Source organism: Mollisia scopiformis (assembly GCF_001500285.1).
Source record: "Mollisia scopiformis unplaced genomic scaffold LY89scaffold_16, whole genome shotgun sequence".
NCBI lineage: Eukaryota > Fungi > Ascomycota > Leotiomycetes > Helotiales > Mollisiaceae > Mollisia > Mollisia scopiformis.
In genome coordinates this window covers 377,263-390,835 of record NW_017263596.1, presented here as the reverse complement: position 1 = coordinate 390,835, position 13,573 = coordinate 377,263, and the positions used below count along the sequence as shown (strand labels likewise).

The following is a 13,573-nucleotide window of genomic DNA, read 5'->3' as shown; positions in this document are numbered from 1 at the left end:
CAACGCATCTTCCAAGTGGTGCAAGGCACTGCTAGGCAGAACTGTTTCTTCCACATTTCATGGGTCGTCATTTTAAGCTCACGATTGTTTTCCATCATGGTTGACTCGAGATTAGCGGGACGAGACATGGCGTCCAATAATATCAATACAATTGACAGGCATCTTCGCATTCAACACGGCATTCCAAGCCACTCGCAGAATGCTTCTGCATTGAGACCCTGATTCGAGAGGTCATATAATACCGCATGTTATCTGCAATCATGTTCAATTTGGACATTCACTCTTGCCTTGAGTATAATATCAGCTTGCATCCTTGCTTTCATTGTCTTTTATCCCCAGCTTTCTTCTGAGTACAGATCAAATTTCTCTTATCCAATCAAGTACGGCGCACCTTGCATAGCCTTCACAGAGTATCACTATCAACAGCCTTGCCAGAAACCATTTTACACGAGCGAAGATTGAGCCTGCGAAACAATGGGAGGGGAGAATGGTCAATACGGTAGACAAGCCCCTTCACCACGCAAATTCTGACTGACGCCGTTAAGTTGACGGAAGTCTGTGGTATTACGCTCCCAGCAAAGCAGGGCCTGTAGTCTGGGCATTCTTTTTTCTAGTATCTGGCATTCTGCACACCTGGCAATGCGTGTAAGTACCCGTTCATGTACAAGAAGTATCTGATTTGACAAGAACAGACATTACAAATGCTGGCGAGTCAGCGGACTCTTTCCGTGGGCTGCCCTCATCTTTGTAGTTGGATATATTCTCAGAGAAGTCGGGGCTTTCAATTACTCTAACATCGACATCTACATCTCGAGCCAGGTCTTCATCTATTGTGCACCGTCAGTCAAGCCACACCTCCATCAAACTCAGTTAGTCACTGACTTAATTCCTAACAGGCCCGTGTACGAACTCCAAAACTACTTCATACTCTCTCGCATCTTGTACTACGTTCCCTACCACTCACCCATACACCCCGGACGAATCCTCACTACCTTCGGTGGGCTCTCGGCCGTGGTCGAAGCTCTCAATGGAAATGGTGCCGCCTACGTGGCCAACACTAGCCTACCACAATCGAAACAAAACATAGGAAAGTCGCTACTCAAAGCTGCTCTATGCCTTCAACTCGGAGTTTTAGCTTGTTTTGTCTTACTGGCTGCATACTTTCATCTCAAATGCAAGAGGGCCGGTCAACTTCCACTCAACTTGAACGCCGTACTGATCACACTATACTGCTCCTCGGCCCTGATTGGCGCTCGAACAATCTATCGCACTTACGAGTACTTCTCCATCGCCAGTCTGAACTTCAAGGGGAACATCGATCCGGGGTCGCTATCGCCTGTCATTCGATATGAGTGGTTCTTCATCGTGTTCGAAGCCACACTCATGATTATCAACTCTTTCTTGATGAACTTCCACCATCCGATGCGCTTCTTGCCGAGAGACAATAAGATATATCTCGCTGAAGGTGGAGTCACGGAGATCAAGGGTCCTGGATATCAAGATAACAGAAACTTCATTGTTACGATGTTCGATCCGTTTGATCTTGTGGGTATGCTTCGAGGACGGAACATGAATCAGAAGTTCTGGGAAACGCATGACGAAGGTAGGAGAGACGACGTTGCGACCGAGGTAGAGAAAGGACATGGTGTGGGTAACGGCGTCGTTGGATCTACCTCTACCTCGAGGTAAACAAGACCAGGTAACTTGCAGGCATGCGCAGCTTGTGCACAGAGAGAATTGCTGGGAGCAGGTTGGATTATTGGTTGTGTTTGCTTTCTTTTCTGTCAAACTGGTGTATGAGAAGGTGCGTCTCGGTATGGTCACAGCGAATGGAGGAAGATATAGATATTTGAACCATTGTAATGAATAGTGAGCTTCCAGCACTTGAGTCTCAAAGGTTCCATTGATTTGAAGGATAACATCAAATCTACGTCTTGGTTGCACAGTGTCACGATGTGTGAGTCATGATGGCGTATTCATTTAACTCTTAAGTGAATTGTCTTTTCGAAGCTTGGTAGACAAGCGGGGGCAGAATTGGACTCTTCGGATTACAGCATCAAATTTACACGAGATATTTTGAGACCGACATACTTTCTATTTCTATGTACATGGGCCCATTCTTGAAAGCACGCCTCCTTCAACGCCTGTACCCCAATGGCATGAGTCTAGCAGTCGCAGCCAAGCTCATGACCCTCAAAGTTCTCCAGCTCAAAATAGTATATGACCTCGCAAAGAATCCATGTACAGCTCAACGTCTTTCTCAGGAGCGTATACTGAAACCCATTTGCGTACCTGCCTATTGAAGCAGGAGTACACTGACACGATCACCACAGCAGTCCATATATAGAACAGAAGGAAGACCCCGAAGACAGTTATGATGACGCGTTGTTCGGCTTAGAGTTTGTCCTCTGATGATGGGATGCAGGTCGGTACTGCGCTTTGTGATGCGGTCTGGGCTACCGCAGTGGTTGTTTGAGCGATAGCTGCTGGGAAGAGTGCCATTTTTAGAGTTGAATGTGGTCGAGGAGGACTTATTGTTTGCTTGTTGACACTATCGAGATTATGTTGGATAGTGCTGCTTTGATTGGGTCTGAAGTAGAGAGATGCATACGAGAGATTTGAAGCGTACTGTTTAAGTATAATGTTCGAAAAGCTGAAGGTGTGAAAGTGAATAGACTACTCCTACAATGTTTTCGGTAGCGCAGCACCCTAAAGCCTAGCCTGACCCAAAATGCGAAGAAGTGGTACAAGCATTCTTAGTGGACGGAGAACTTGCTTTCAGTGGAAAGAAATCTTATAGGCTCAGAGATTGAAAGTATATCAGAGCCTTAGATCTCTCGCTCACAGCTGAGTCTGTGTCTGATCTAAGGAATCCGCTCTCACTTGTTTGAGGTAGCAGTCAAAAGTATGGAAACTTTAGGGCATTGATTTTGGTTGGCCTAGTCTCGATGAAGAAAGGCGAAAAAGAGAGGTGAATTTCGAGTGTGTACAGAAGCGTGGCCACTTTCAGACCAACTTCCACATTCATTGGCACTCTACTAGTCCTAGGACATTTGTTGAAGGATGATTGTATGGTCGTCTGATCCAGTAAACGACAATATACGTCACTGTGAGAGTCATGGAGCAATCATATGTACCTATAGTGCGGGCAACCTTACTTTCTACATTCAGGCTGTAAAGCTGGAAATGCAGGGAAATGCTTTGCTTTCCTTACACCACATACTAATCGACGATAGTAAAGTATATGAGTTGGTAGACCGAAACTTCTGCAAGACCTTATAAACCCTTTTCGTAGTAGGAACTACCCTCGCATTTCGGGCGATTTGCACTATCAGCGCATTGTGTGCAATCCGCGCGATTCGCGCTGTCCGCGCTGGTGTCGATATAGAGCTACCCTGCAGAATCGAATTCTTGCAAATCTCGGGTATGTCTATTCTACCTGACATGGCACTGATTTCCCCATCAAGTTCCTTCCTCTCGAAGAATTGCCATTGGCAAAGGCGAGTCCAACGAAAGATAGTGCTCATGAATGTCCTGAAACTTCAAGGAGATTCCGAAGCAATGGTATCGCGAAATTACAGGTATTGTCTAGCGATCCTGGGTCGGGCCAGAGTGCATCATGAAGAGATCATGATCTCTTAGAAAAGGAGAGGCTTTTAGAAACAGACAGACTTTCAGAAAAGGAGGGAGTCTTATAAAAGAGAAGACTCTGAGAAACGGAGGGACACTTAGACAGGAGGGACTTTCAGGAAAGGAGGGACACTTAAAAAAGGACGGACTTTTAGAAAGGAAGGACTCTTAAAGAAGGAGGGACTTTTAGAAAAAGAGGGATTCTTAGAAAAGGAGGATCCTTTGGAAACCGAGGGACCTTTAGCAACGGAGGGACTTTCAGACACGGAAGGAGTTTTAGAAAAGGAAGGACAATCATGTTTATGGACTAGGCAAACTATTACCTGAGGTAAATTTGTTGAGCAGGGAGAGGAAGCTCGATTGCCGAGGTTCACGGCTTCAATGCACATATTGATGCTTCTAGTTTCTTTGGAGATTTCACCAAGACATGCGTTTTATGTGTTGGAAATTCAATGTACGCATATTATTGACTAGAAACATGCAAATCGCAGTGACGAGACTTGTTAGATGTTCACAAACCTCAATTCGAGACAAATCTTTCTTGCAAGTGGAAACAAAGGTGAGCGAATCTGATCTCCAAAGCCGCTCCGAACAAGACATGTATCTTGGTATAATATAATCAACTAAATAGTTTATACGTCGTCGTCACTGTCTTCACTTCTTCTGGATCTACCACTGAAAGTGTAGGAGAATAGTGGGCATCGATAGGTGCTACACTTGTCATCAATTGCGATAGATGAACGAGGATCGGGAAGACTAACCTCTCAGAAGACACTTCTCACGTGCACGCAAAATACCCTGAAACAGTTCCATAGTGGAAAGCCACATCTCCGCTGTCTCGATATCAGAGAAGATGAAGACTATTTCCAGTGGCTGCAGATTGGGTGAAGTATATCGAAGCAGAAGCCGGTACTTTTGAATCCATATATCTCGCTGAAGAGTTACTGCTTCAATCGATTTAACATCACTGGTGACGGAGTCTATGTCAGGGTGTGCGACGCTGAGACCAAACCCCCGGGTATGCCATCCGCTGTTGTAATTGAATTGCACTTCAGCATCATCACACCTTCTAGAAAGATCGTTTCGGCCTGCGACATAGGTGGCATTGGTACCCGGTTGTACCACTTCAGGAATGAAGCGTTGGAAATCCAAGCTACCACACCACATACACCACAGCATTGATTCTTCGTCCTCGGCCGAAGCAATCTCTGGTCTTCTTTCAGTATACAATGTGCTTCGAGGGCGCAAAAACTTTAACACCGAGGGCACCTCGAGAAGCCTAGCGCCATGCAAGTGTAGACCACGATTCAGAGCGTACTCTACCAAGTGATGATATACGAGACAAGCTGGGAACCCGTCCGTTTTCTCAGAACACCAAAGTGCTATTTCATTCAACTGGAAATCAGTATCAACCCTGCTAGCAATGGTTGAGAGCACGTCCCGGACATCCTCGACGGCTCTGGTGAAGTTCCATGACTCGAACAAGGCGGAGTCCACGGACAACTCGAAGAGCCTCGCGCACTTATAGTTGTGTTTTTGGATATTCACTGGTCGTACTTTCAGACAAGTGTGAAAATGATCTATGCAGTGTCGTCGGAGGCTGCTATAACAAGCTCTCAAGGATTGATCACTACCGCTATGGGTATTCGAAGCTGCGAGGAATTGCAAAGCTTTCTCAAGGAGTGCAAACTCAATGTCCAATTCTGTTGGTTCATTGGCTAGAGGGAGTTGCGATCCCATCCGGAGTCGAGTTTTCCGTACCAATGCCACCAAATCATCGTTACTTCTCACATGATCTACATCCGATTTAGGTTTAAAAAGAGACCATTTTCGTGAGACTGAGGGCTCAGAAATGTGCTCAATCAACGGATTTATGGTAGGTATCGCCGAGATAGTTTGATCTGATGTTAGGCTTGCACCTGGAGAAGTAAATGCTGTTTCTGAGGCGGTATCCATTGAGCCGATATAGGATGCCGCCGACGTGTTTGGAGAGCTTGTGATTGTTCTCGGAGGCGCTGGACTTTGATCGAATTCTTCTTTCTCTGGGAAAAAGAGGTCGTCATCCGGTGGCCGGATAGCTGTGGCAAAGCGTTCCGTATATGACTTCGCGTTCTTGACATATCCTTCATAGTCTTCTATATATTTCTGCGCGATTTCTGGCACCAGGGGATCATCAACATCTGGCATAGCGAGTAGTGCACAGATGGCGGTAAGCAATGCGCCCAAGGTCCATTACACATGGTTCTTCTTTGGTTGGTACCACATTGCTTGTGGGTCTTTGACGGAATTATTCATGTTGTCTCCGGACAAGACTGCATTCCATTTTGCGCTGTAGTCTGCACAGATATGTCCTTGTGGTGATATGTTGGGATGGTATATCTTCGTGTGGAACCTCATAATGGGAGGTCTATGCGGATCATTGTCCGGAAAACTGATAATTATCCAGAATATGCCTCCTTCATAGGGTGTTTCTGGTGGACCTTCAATACTTGCCAGTACTCTAGTCAAGCTGTCTCCAACAGGTACGGCACTGACGAATGGCACCTTCCCTTCCTTGATATGCCGAAGCTCGAAGAACATTCTTTTCGCAGCAGATGAACCGCTGGAAGCTTGCGTTAGGTATTTCACTGATTGTTTGACCCAACGATCCTCATCTTCCGCTTTCAAAGTAGCAAGTTTCTTGCCATGGTCCGAATCTCCTGCAGCAAAGCTCTGAGGTTGGCGTGGTTTGGCGCGTGCCAGCAATTGACCCAATAGACGTTGATTCTGTGGTAACTGAGAGGATATGTAGACAAGAGCCACAGATTCCGTTGTCGTCGATGAAGCAACGACGCTGGTCCCGGCAGCAGGGATCGTGCCAGTGACGATGTTCGTTGGGGGGCCACTGCTAGGTAGTTGTGTAGTATCTGAGGGGTAAGACTTGCCCGTCGGCAGGCATCTGGGGCAAAAGGGTTCGCCCCATATCCCATGTTTACAAGATTCTCCACCACCCTCGTTGTACTTACTCAGCTGCCTAGACGACGAGAGCTTCGGGTACGAGGAGATTGCACTGGTGAGCTGTGGCCAGGCACCGGGAACAGGACCTAGGCTACTCGAACTGTCTATTACCGTAGAAAGTCCACTCCTAGCTGTGATAAACGACTCCGCTGTACCACCTCCACCCGTACCAGACTGCAGAGTCCTTCTCTCGATTATAGACTCTGCAACAGTGATCAATCGGCGACTCGCAGTGTCTGACACATCGTGATGAGATGAACCATATCTGGAGGACGCATCTCGAAGCAATCGAAGACTTTCCGTGTCCGAAATACTTTCGATCTCTTGTTGTAGTCTGGTATGTTGTTCTTCGAGTAATCCCAAGGACTTAGTGATGCTTTCTAGGCCATCGACAAAGTCTTTCAGACGATTGATCAAGGCTTCGAACTTGTCGGCATCATGGATGGCCCATCTCGTAACCTTCCAAGCAGATGTTTTCTTCTGATGCCTCTTGATGTTGGTCTTGAATCTCTCAAAGGATGTTTTGAAGACATTGAGGCCCCGAGACGTCGATAAGTCCCAGCCTGGTGGTGGGCTCTTGTTCCCGTATCTATCATCAACCTGACTCGCTTGATCCAGCAGTGACTTTATGTTGTGGAGGGTTCTATCAAGTCCTGGTCTGATGTCGGATCGATCGAGGTTCTTGTTGTAGCGCACTTTTCGACCATCGTGAGGACTTGGAATCAAGCCGACTGATTCGCCCCAAAGGCCGAATCGAACTCGCTGTAAGGAAAACTTCGAGAGTCAGTTGCGATTACACGGAAATAGAAGGTATGTGTCAGCCGACTAGGCCTATCACAAATGCCTGTCTATCTTTGAGGAAGAATGTCTCACAGCGGGTGGAAAGCGATATCCTCAATGGGCAGCAGCTACAACTGTACTTGGCATAATTTAAAGCATGCTGCATAGCTTCCAGGTCCCGATAGATATCAATGAGACCACCACAACTATTATTCACAGGCAGGAGGTACTTACCAGAGTACAGAGCTGTTCATAGTCCTCACTGAAGTTCTTCCCCGCAACCACAATATCAAAACACTCAATACAAGTCGTAAATAGGGCCGCAACGCTGACGGCACTCAAAGCCAGGCCGGCAATCCCTTCCGCGGCTCCAGACATAGCTGCTCTTCCTCCCGCTCTTGAGCTCGCAATCACACCTCGACAAGGCTAGCTCACGTCCTGTACTCTATGCAGATCTCAGAACGAAAATAACTTCACGATATCATAAGCACTCTGTCAGAAAACATGCAAACGCACACCCGGCACGGCTCGGTCTCGTAGCTCTGTAAGGAGGTGATAATCCCCATCCATCATCACAAGCAAGAAATTTGAGGCTATGCACTTGCATATTCACAGCCTCACCGTCGAGCCAACACACAGTCCACCCGCGTATCAGTAAACAATCGCCAATCAGCAACAGCCTTGTCTGACAATCGGCCGTGAGCAAGAGCGCCACAGCCGTGCAACGTGACATTTCTCACCCCGTTTCGGGCGCACTGTCAGATAGCCGAGTGCTACGCTTCAGGAGGTCTTGCTCCCGATTCTCTGTTTTGTGTTTTGTGTTTTGTGTTTCGAGTTTCGAGTTCTAAGCCTGCAGAGAGGCGGAAACATTCACATGTTTCGAACACCCCCCCGTACTGTACGCCAGGGCATTTCCATCCCAATTCGAGATCCCGGGCCCCAGGTTTGTTTGCGCAGCCTCTTTCAAATTTCCCATTGCGCCCAAGAAGAGGCTTCGATCCCGTACCAAGGACCCAATTTCAGGATTCCAACGGCGGTTCGTGAGGGATGGAGCGAAATGAGCAATGCAGGGAACTCTCGCCACCATGTCACGAATTTTTGTTAGGATTGCGGAGATTGTTTTTCTGATAGCAATTGACTTTTGGCGATTTTCTGCAGGAAGGTTATTTTTAGATGAGCTAGTACACTTTGAGCCGTTTAGAGCGGTGCTAAAAAGCTTGTCGGTTTTGATCTGGACCCTAGCGACGATCTTCCCCGTCTGATTGCCCCCTGTGAAGAGAGCTGAGGAAAGGCTATCCGAGGCACGCACGGGAGAGTGTGGATTATTTCATACAAGACTTGAGACGATGTGGGATGCTATTGTTGATTATAGTAGTTGCATTGTAGATCTAGCATTATTGGAGCCCCACCATGTTTGTCCCATTATTCGTGACAACTGTCCCACCCAGAGGCCCGACCCTGTCAAATTTCCACAGAGGCGTGAAGGATTCCGAGAATCCGAAGAGAGTGGGGGAATCTAGACACTAAGGGCAAGCTCCTCATAGTGGAGAATTCTGTCCAAGGCCCAGATCAAGATATCGGTGATGCTGTATAGAGGATTGCTTTGAACGAGCGTTGTGTGTCCAGGTTTGGTGATTGTGTCAATATGCTTTTCTTGACCACCATTCCAATTCTAGGCGAGAGAGACTCCCTTCTTGCCTGTTAAATGCCATCCTAGAGCCGTAGATCGTAAAGCTCCCATTGCTCCATATCCTTCATCTTATCGGCCTGTGACATGCTCGAGAGGTAATAGCTAGCGAGTGTGGTGTAATAATGCATTCGAAATCCCATCACCGATTCATCATCCCGAACTTCTTGGTCGATTCCATCCCCACGATGACTCCCATTGACTGACAACATAGGGCGGTGGTGGTGATATTGGTGATCGAACGTTCCCCTCCGGCGTATCATTTGAACTGACAGCCCATCCTAAACTCCTTGGTCCTCTCGGCATCTCTCCAACACTTTCCCACGTCCATGCTTCCCATCCATCATGAGGAAGACTATCCACCGACAACATTGCTAGATGCAAATCCTCCAGTTCTCTGACCCGTTGCGGATCCTCACCTCTCCAGTTTTCACGCTCGATTCCAACCGTCGCCGGTGGTGGGACATAATCTGGACTTGCAGGACGATACCAAGGCTCTGTAGACCAAGGTAAACTATCTTCGCCGAGACGGTATTGTGATGGAAGAGGTGGAAGGGGCCTTTCGTATCCATCTAAAGGCATACTTGAGGTGTGCTGTATCGACATGATCGGGCTGACAGGACTGGTGGGCATCTGAGGTCTTTCGGATAAGGATGGTGGTGCTGAAGAACCTCTCTCATGCTGCTCCCGCGTCCTTACACCTAAAGATCTTTGCTGCTGCTGTCGCTGTTGCTGTCGATTACGACGGTATCCCTCATCACCCGTCCCGGGTGTTAGCGTAGAAGGATGTGGCCCAGACCAGAGAGGCTGCTCAAACGGGTGGCGATGATTTCTTTCTTGTAGTAGAAGTTCATCCTGTTCTCGCCGCTGTCTGTTTAGTCTTTCTTGCATCCGTCTCGATGTGTAGTTCATCGAAGCCGTGTGAGGTCTATCCCGAAATGAGACACCAAATTCGACATTTACGAAGATTCCTGGGGCGGGGAATCGTGACGACGTTCGAGGAGGATGCTGAGGTTCCCAGTTCGCCATCGTGTGGTAGTACTGTGACACTTGAATGTCTGAATCAAGTGCAACAGCAAGTTTGTATGTATGGCTGGATGTTGAGCCGCATAGATGTAAGAAGAATGAAGAAGTGGAGGTGCGGAGGTTTTTGTTCTCTGCACGATCGTATGGTCCTACCAAAAAGCCAAGCTTAATCCCGCCACTACGGGAAGCCGACAGCAAGCAATAACAAATAGTTCGGCCGCAATAGTGCGTTGAAACAAAATTCGGACATCAAATAACATGCTTCCAACATCCCAGGGTTACAGTACTTCGCCTGGACTTGGTAGTGTGGCTCTGGAATGTCGCTTGACTGTACTTGTGCCAGTGCTGCGGAGGCTATGGGCAATTGACGAAGGATTGTGATCCTTGGGGGCTGTGCAACTTAGACGAGCAAACAGATTGTCCATGCGCGCGCGATCTGTGGGAATTGGTAACCAGCGCGGGCTCGGCCAGATAGCGGAGATGAGAATGGATCTTCGTATAACTTCCTGCTGCGTGCGCATTGCGATTATGAAAGATGTTGCTGATGTTGCTGATGTTGTTGTCGTTGGTGATGATTTTGACATGGGCAAAATAGGCACTCGAGTCCAAAAGGGGAGGCGTTCAACCGAGACGAATAGCTCGGACTAGAACGACAACAGACGCTACACCGAACGATCTCCAGAAGCTTTTTTTACTTGCGGGAATGCTCCTGATTTGCACAGGGGATGATGATGAGACGACATTTCCTTTTTGGGCTGTCTGAACGTACTGATCTGGAGAATGATGAGTCGCATGTAGACCCCTTGGCGCATCCCGAGCACCAAAAGTTATCAAAATACTTAATCAGCCGAAACATTCTGAGTCAGGAGCGAGGAGATCGTTCGTTTCTTTGCTGCGGTGATCAGGAGTGGCTAAGCACTCATTCACTCTCACATGTAAGAGCCTCAAATTCCTCCTGATTATCAGCATTAGCCACACTCATGAAATATCCCGAGGGAACGAAGGGTGTGAGTGTGGCTCGTCACTCATATTGCGGCTTTCAAGTCGGAAATGACCTTAATTAAGAGACTTGGATCATGCGTATTAGAAGGTAACTGAAGACCGATGAGCCTCGTACTTCTTCTGGATGTTTTTCACGATCTTGCCGAAATTTCGTTGTTTCGCAGTGCTCCACATTTCCTGTGTGGAATCTTCCATGTACTTGTGAGGCACCCAGACATCCCTTCAGAGGAATCTCATTGACGCTGAAGTCCTGGTACATTCCATCCAACAGCAAGACGAAGTGTCCAAAGGAAGTAGCAGGCTTGTGTTCCACAGTCATGCTTAGGTTTACTCGGTGGTCGAGGCAACTGCGGCCCAGATCTATGCATAACGTGATTCTTGTCAGCAACAAGGAGCATCCTTCCATTCCACATTCCTTTTGAGTTTATGCTTACCTCCAAGACCACCTCATTACTTCTGGAAAACACAGCAATAGTGTGTTGGTTTGTGATAGTAACCTTCCATACTGCTTCCGAAGTTGCGAGCTCTTGTAACAAGGTTCCAGTGCTCACTGGCACAGTCATCAGTCCTCTCATTTCGATACAAATTCTGGAGATGGCTTACAATTCCAAAGTTTGACTTTTCCATCTGATCCTCCAGTAACAATGTTTGAGCCAGTGCATCGCATCGATGTAACGGAATTATCGTGTGCCTTCACGGTGTGGACCTTACTATAATCTTCCAACGACCACATGTGCATCGTCCCAGTGTTATCTCCACCCAGAATTACATTTGGCAGCAGTTGAAGGTGTGAAACCAATCCTGCGTCAACTCGCAACACCGCAAGACATGAACTAGAAATCCGTCATCAGTGAGTCTTCAGATCAGGTATAGCAAAGTAGAAACATCCACTTACCCAGAATCAGGATACCAAACTCTTGCTGTATGGTCCAAGCCACCAGTTACGATTACCTTTCCATCGAAGTCTACAGCGTAAACCTGGCTCTCGTGTCCTTTGAGTACATGTGTGCACTTGTTACTCTGCAAGTTCCACACTCTACCGTCATGATCGTAACTGACGGAGGCAACAATGTCTCCGCACACAGCTAGACTTCTAACACAAAGCGAATGTCCTTCCAGTACTGCTGTACATGTTGCAGTCTCAATATCCCAGACTCGCAGAGTTGAGTCTCGAGAGCTGGAGATGAGAGTTGTGCTCGACAAAGTTTTGACACACCGAACCGTCGATGTGTGACCTACCAGGTCTGCTTTCTTCTCCCTGCAAATATCTGTCAACTATCATCCAATGTTGTTTGGGGGTCAAGATCCTCCAGAGGAGTTCTCTCGACTCATAGTCTGGTGATGCTACACCCATTGCGGAGGCATCAAGGCCACGTTCCCACATCACCGGAGCACAATTTGAATGTCCGGCCAATATGGAAAAGAAAGGTACCCACAACGATCTCAAGCTCCAAACACCCAGCAGGTCCACCCCACCAACTACAATCCATTCCTCGACCGTTTCATCTTCCCAGACATCCAAACACCAAACCCCCTTCTGACCCGCTTTCAAATTCTTTTCGCTCCTTCCGTCCGCATCCAGAATACTGACTGTTCCATTGTCCAACCCAAGAAAAACATTCTTGGCCGTCGCTTTCATACAAGTCACCACACCACCTTGTGAGCTGACGACTGTTGATGCAAGGGAGGAAAATCCATCAGTTGCCATTTTCGCAGGAAGTGGAATTGTATGAGCAGAGAAGAAACAATGAAGAATATAAAGCAACGCAACAGATATTCTCTGGCACGCGTCATCCAATTGGGGGCGAGATCTTCAAGGCATCAAGCGAAGCAGCCTTGCGGCGCAGAACATAGCGTCGTATAGATCAAAGATGTCAGGTACGATCATCGTTGTCCGCCAATTGGAAAACAATCGTTGTTTGCACTTTCTTTCTTTCTTTCTTTTGCTGGTACGGTATGGGATCGTGGGGTAAGAGGTCGTGTCCTCGCTGTAGACGCCGGCATTTTATCTGAGACATGTGGAGTTGACCCTCGGCATCAAGCGAGCTTGGGATTCCGAGCTTTCCCCTCCCTTCCTCAACCAACAGCAAGAAGATTTCAATCATTGCTGCAACGTTACGGCACCATTGTCTAAACATATCAAGTAGATCTAGGCAGTTGCCCTGCATCTTTGTGAAGGAGTACTGCAAACATGAGCCAAAGCACACTGTCGATTCATCGTTCATGTTTGAAGTCGCCTTTGAGAATTAATTGGAAGCCAGCTGCAATATTCTTGAAAGCAATTTTCCAACCAGGCAACGTACCTCGATAAATGCGTCATGCCATATGTTATGTTCGCTCCCTTGCTTGTCATACAACGATGCGTATTTCAATTGAAGTTCTCTGCGGAAATGTCCGTGGTTGAAGTCTTGCTTTCAACACAACTCGTACCTCAAGAAATCTAATTTTCAA

The 13,573-nt window shown here is 47.4% G+C and overlaps 5 protein-coding genes across 5 annotated transcripts; 1 reads left to right on the top strand and 4 right to left on the bottom strand.

Moving 5' to 3' along the window:
* The first annotated feature begins 322 nt into the window (after window positions 1-322).
* Window positions 323-1,755, top strand: LY89DRAFT_122084 (uncharacterized protein). Its single transcript, XM_018205150.1, has 4 exons — window positions 323-499; window positions 546-645; window positions 693-839; window positions 897-1,755. Exons 1-4 carry the CDS (start codon window positions 475-477, stop codon window positions 1,687-1,689), a joined length of 1,065 nt encoding a protein of 354 aa, XP_018069126.1. The 5' UTR covers window positions 323-474; the 3' UTR covers window positions 1,690-1,755.
* Window positions 1,756-4,249: 2,494 nt separating this feature from the next.
* Window positions 4,250-5,817, bottom strand: LY89DRAFT_735844 (uncharacterized protein; the record flags this gene model as incomplete). The annotated part of the gene is made up of 2 exons (XM_018220051.1): window positions 4,250-4,341; window positions 4,392-5,817. 2 exons carry the CDS (start codon window positions 5,815-5,817, stop codon window positions 4,250-4,252), a joined length of 1,518 nt encoding a protein of 505 aa, XP_018069125.1.
* Window positions 5,652-8,018, bottom strand: LY89DRAFT_122019 (uncharacterized protein). Its single transcript, XM_018205147.1, has 2 exons — window positions 7,642-8,018; window positions 5,652-7,401 (listed from the first exon to the last, which is right to left on the bottom strand). Exons 1-2 carry the CDS (start codon window positions 7,783-7,785, stop codon window positions 5,863-5,865), a joined length of 1,683 nt encoding a protein of 560 aa, XP_018069124.1. The 5' UTR covers window positions 7,786-8,018; the 3' UTR covers window positions 5,652-5,862.
* Window positions 8,019-8,958: 940 nt separating this feature from the next.
* Window positions 8,959-10,261, bottom strand: LY89DRAFT_122074 (uncharacterized protein). Its single transcript, XM_018205149.1, has one exon. The coding sequence runs from the start codon at window positions 10,121-10,123 to the stop codon at window positions 9,248-9,250; it is 876 nt and encodes a 291-aa protein (XP_018069123.1). The 5' UTR covers window positions 10,124-10,261; the 3' UTR covers window positions 8,959-9,247.
* A 1,188-nt stretch (window positions 10,262-11,449) lies between these two features.
* LY89DRAFT_735841 (WD40 repeat-like protein) lies at window positions 11,450-12,830 on the bottom strand (the record flags this gene model as incomplete). Its single annotated transcript, XM_018220050.1, has 5 exons — window positions 11,450-11,482; window positions 11,557-11,672; window positions 11,726-11,955; window positions 12,018-12,380; window positions 12,451-12,830. 5 exons carry the CDS (start codon window positions 12,828-12,830, stop codon window positions 11,450-11,452), a joined length of 1,122 nt encoding a protein of 373 aa, XP_018069122.1.
* Between the last annotated feature and the right edge of the window lie 743 nt (window positions 12,831-13,573).

Coding starts and splice junctions, on each gene's coding strand:
- LY89DRAFT_122084 (XM_018205150.1), top strand. CDS start 475: ATGGGAGGGGAGAATGGTCAATACG. Junction 500..545: donor AGGGGAGAATGGTCAATACG/GTAGACAAGCCC, acceptor GACGCCGTTAAG/TTGACGGAAGTCTGTGGTAT. Junction 840..896: donor GTCTTCATCTATTGTGCACC/GTCAGTCAAGCC, acceptor AATTCCTAACAG/GCCCGTGTACGAACTCCAAA.
- LY89DRAFT_122019 (XM_018205147.1), bottom strand. CDS start 7,785: ATGTCTGGAGCCGCGGAAGGGATTGCCGGCCTGGCTTTGAGTGCCGTC. Junction 7,402..7,641: donor ATGAACAGCTCTGTACTCTG/GTAAGTACCTCC, acceptor TGACTCTCGAAG/TTTTCCTTACAGCGAGTTCG.
- LY89DRAFT_122074 (XM_018205149.1), bottom strand. CDS start 10,123: ATGGCGAACTGGGAACCTCAGCATCCTCCTCGAACGTCGTCACGATTC.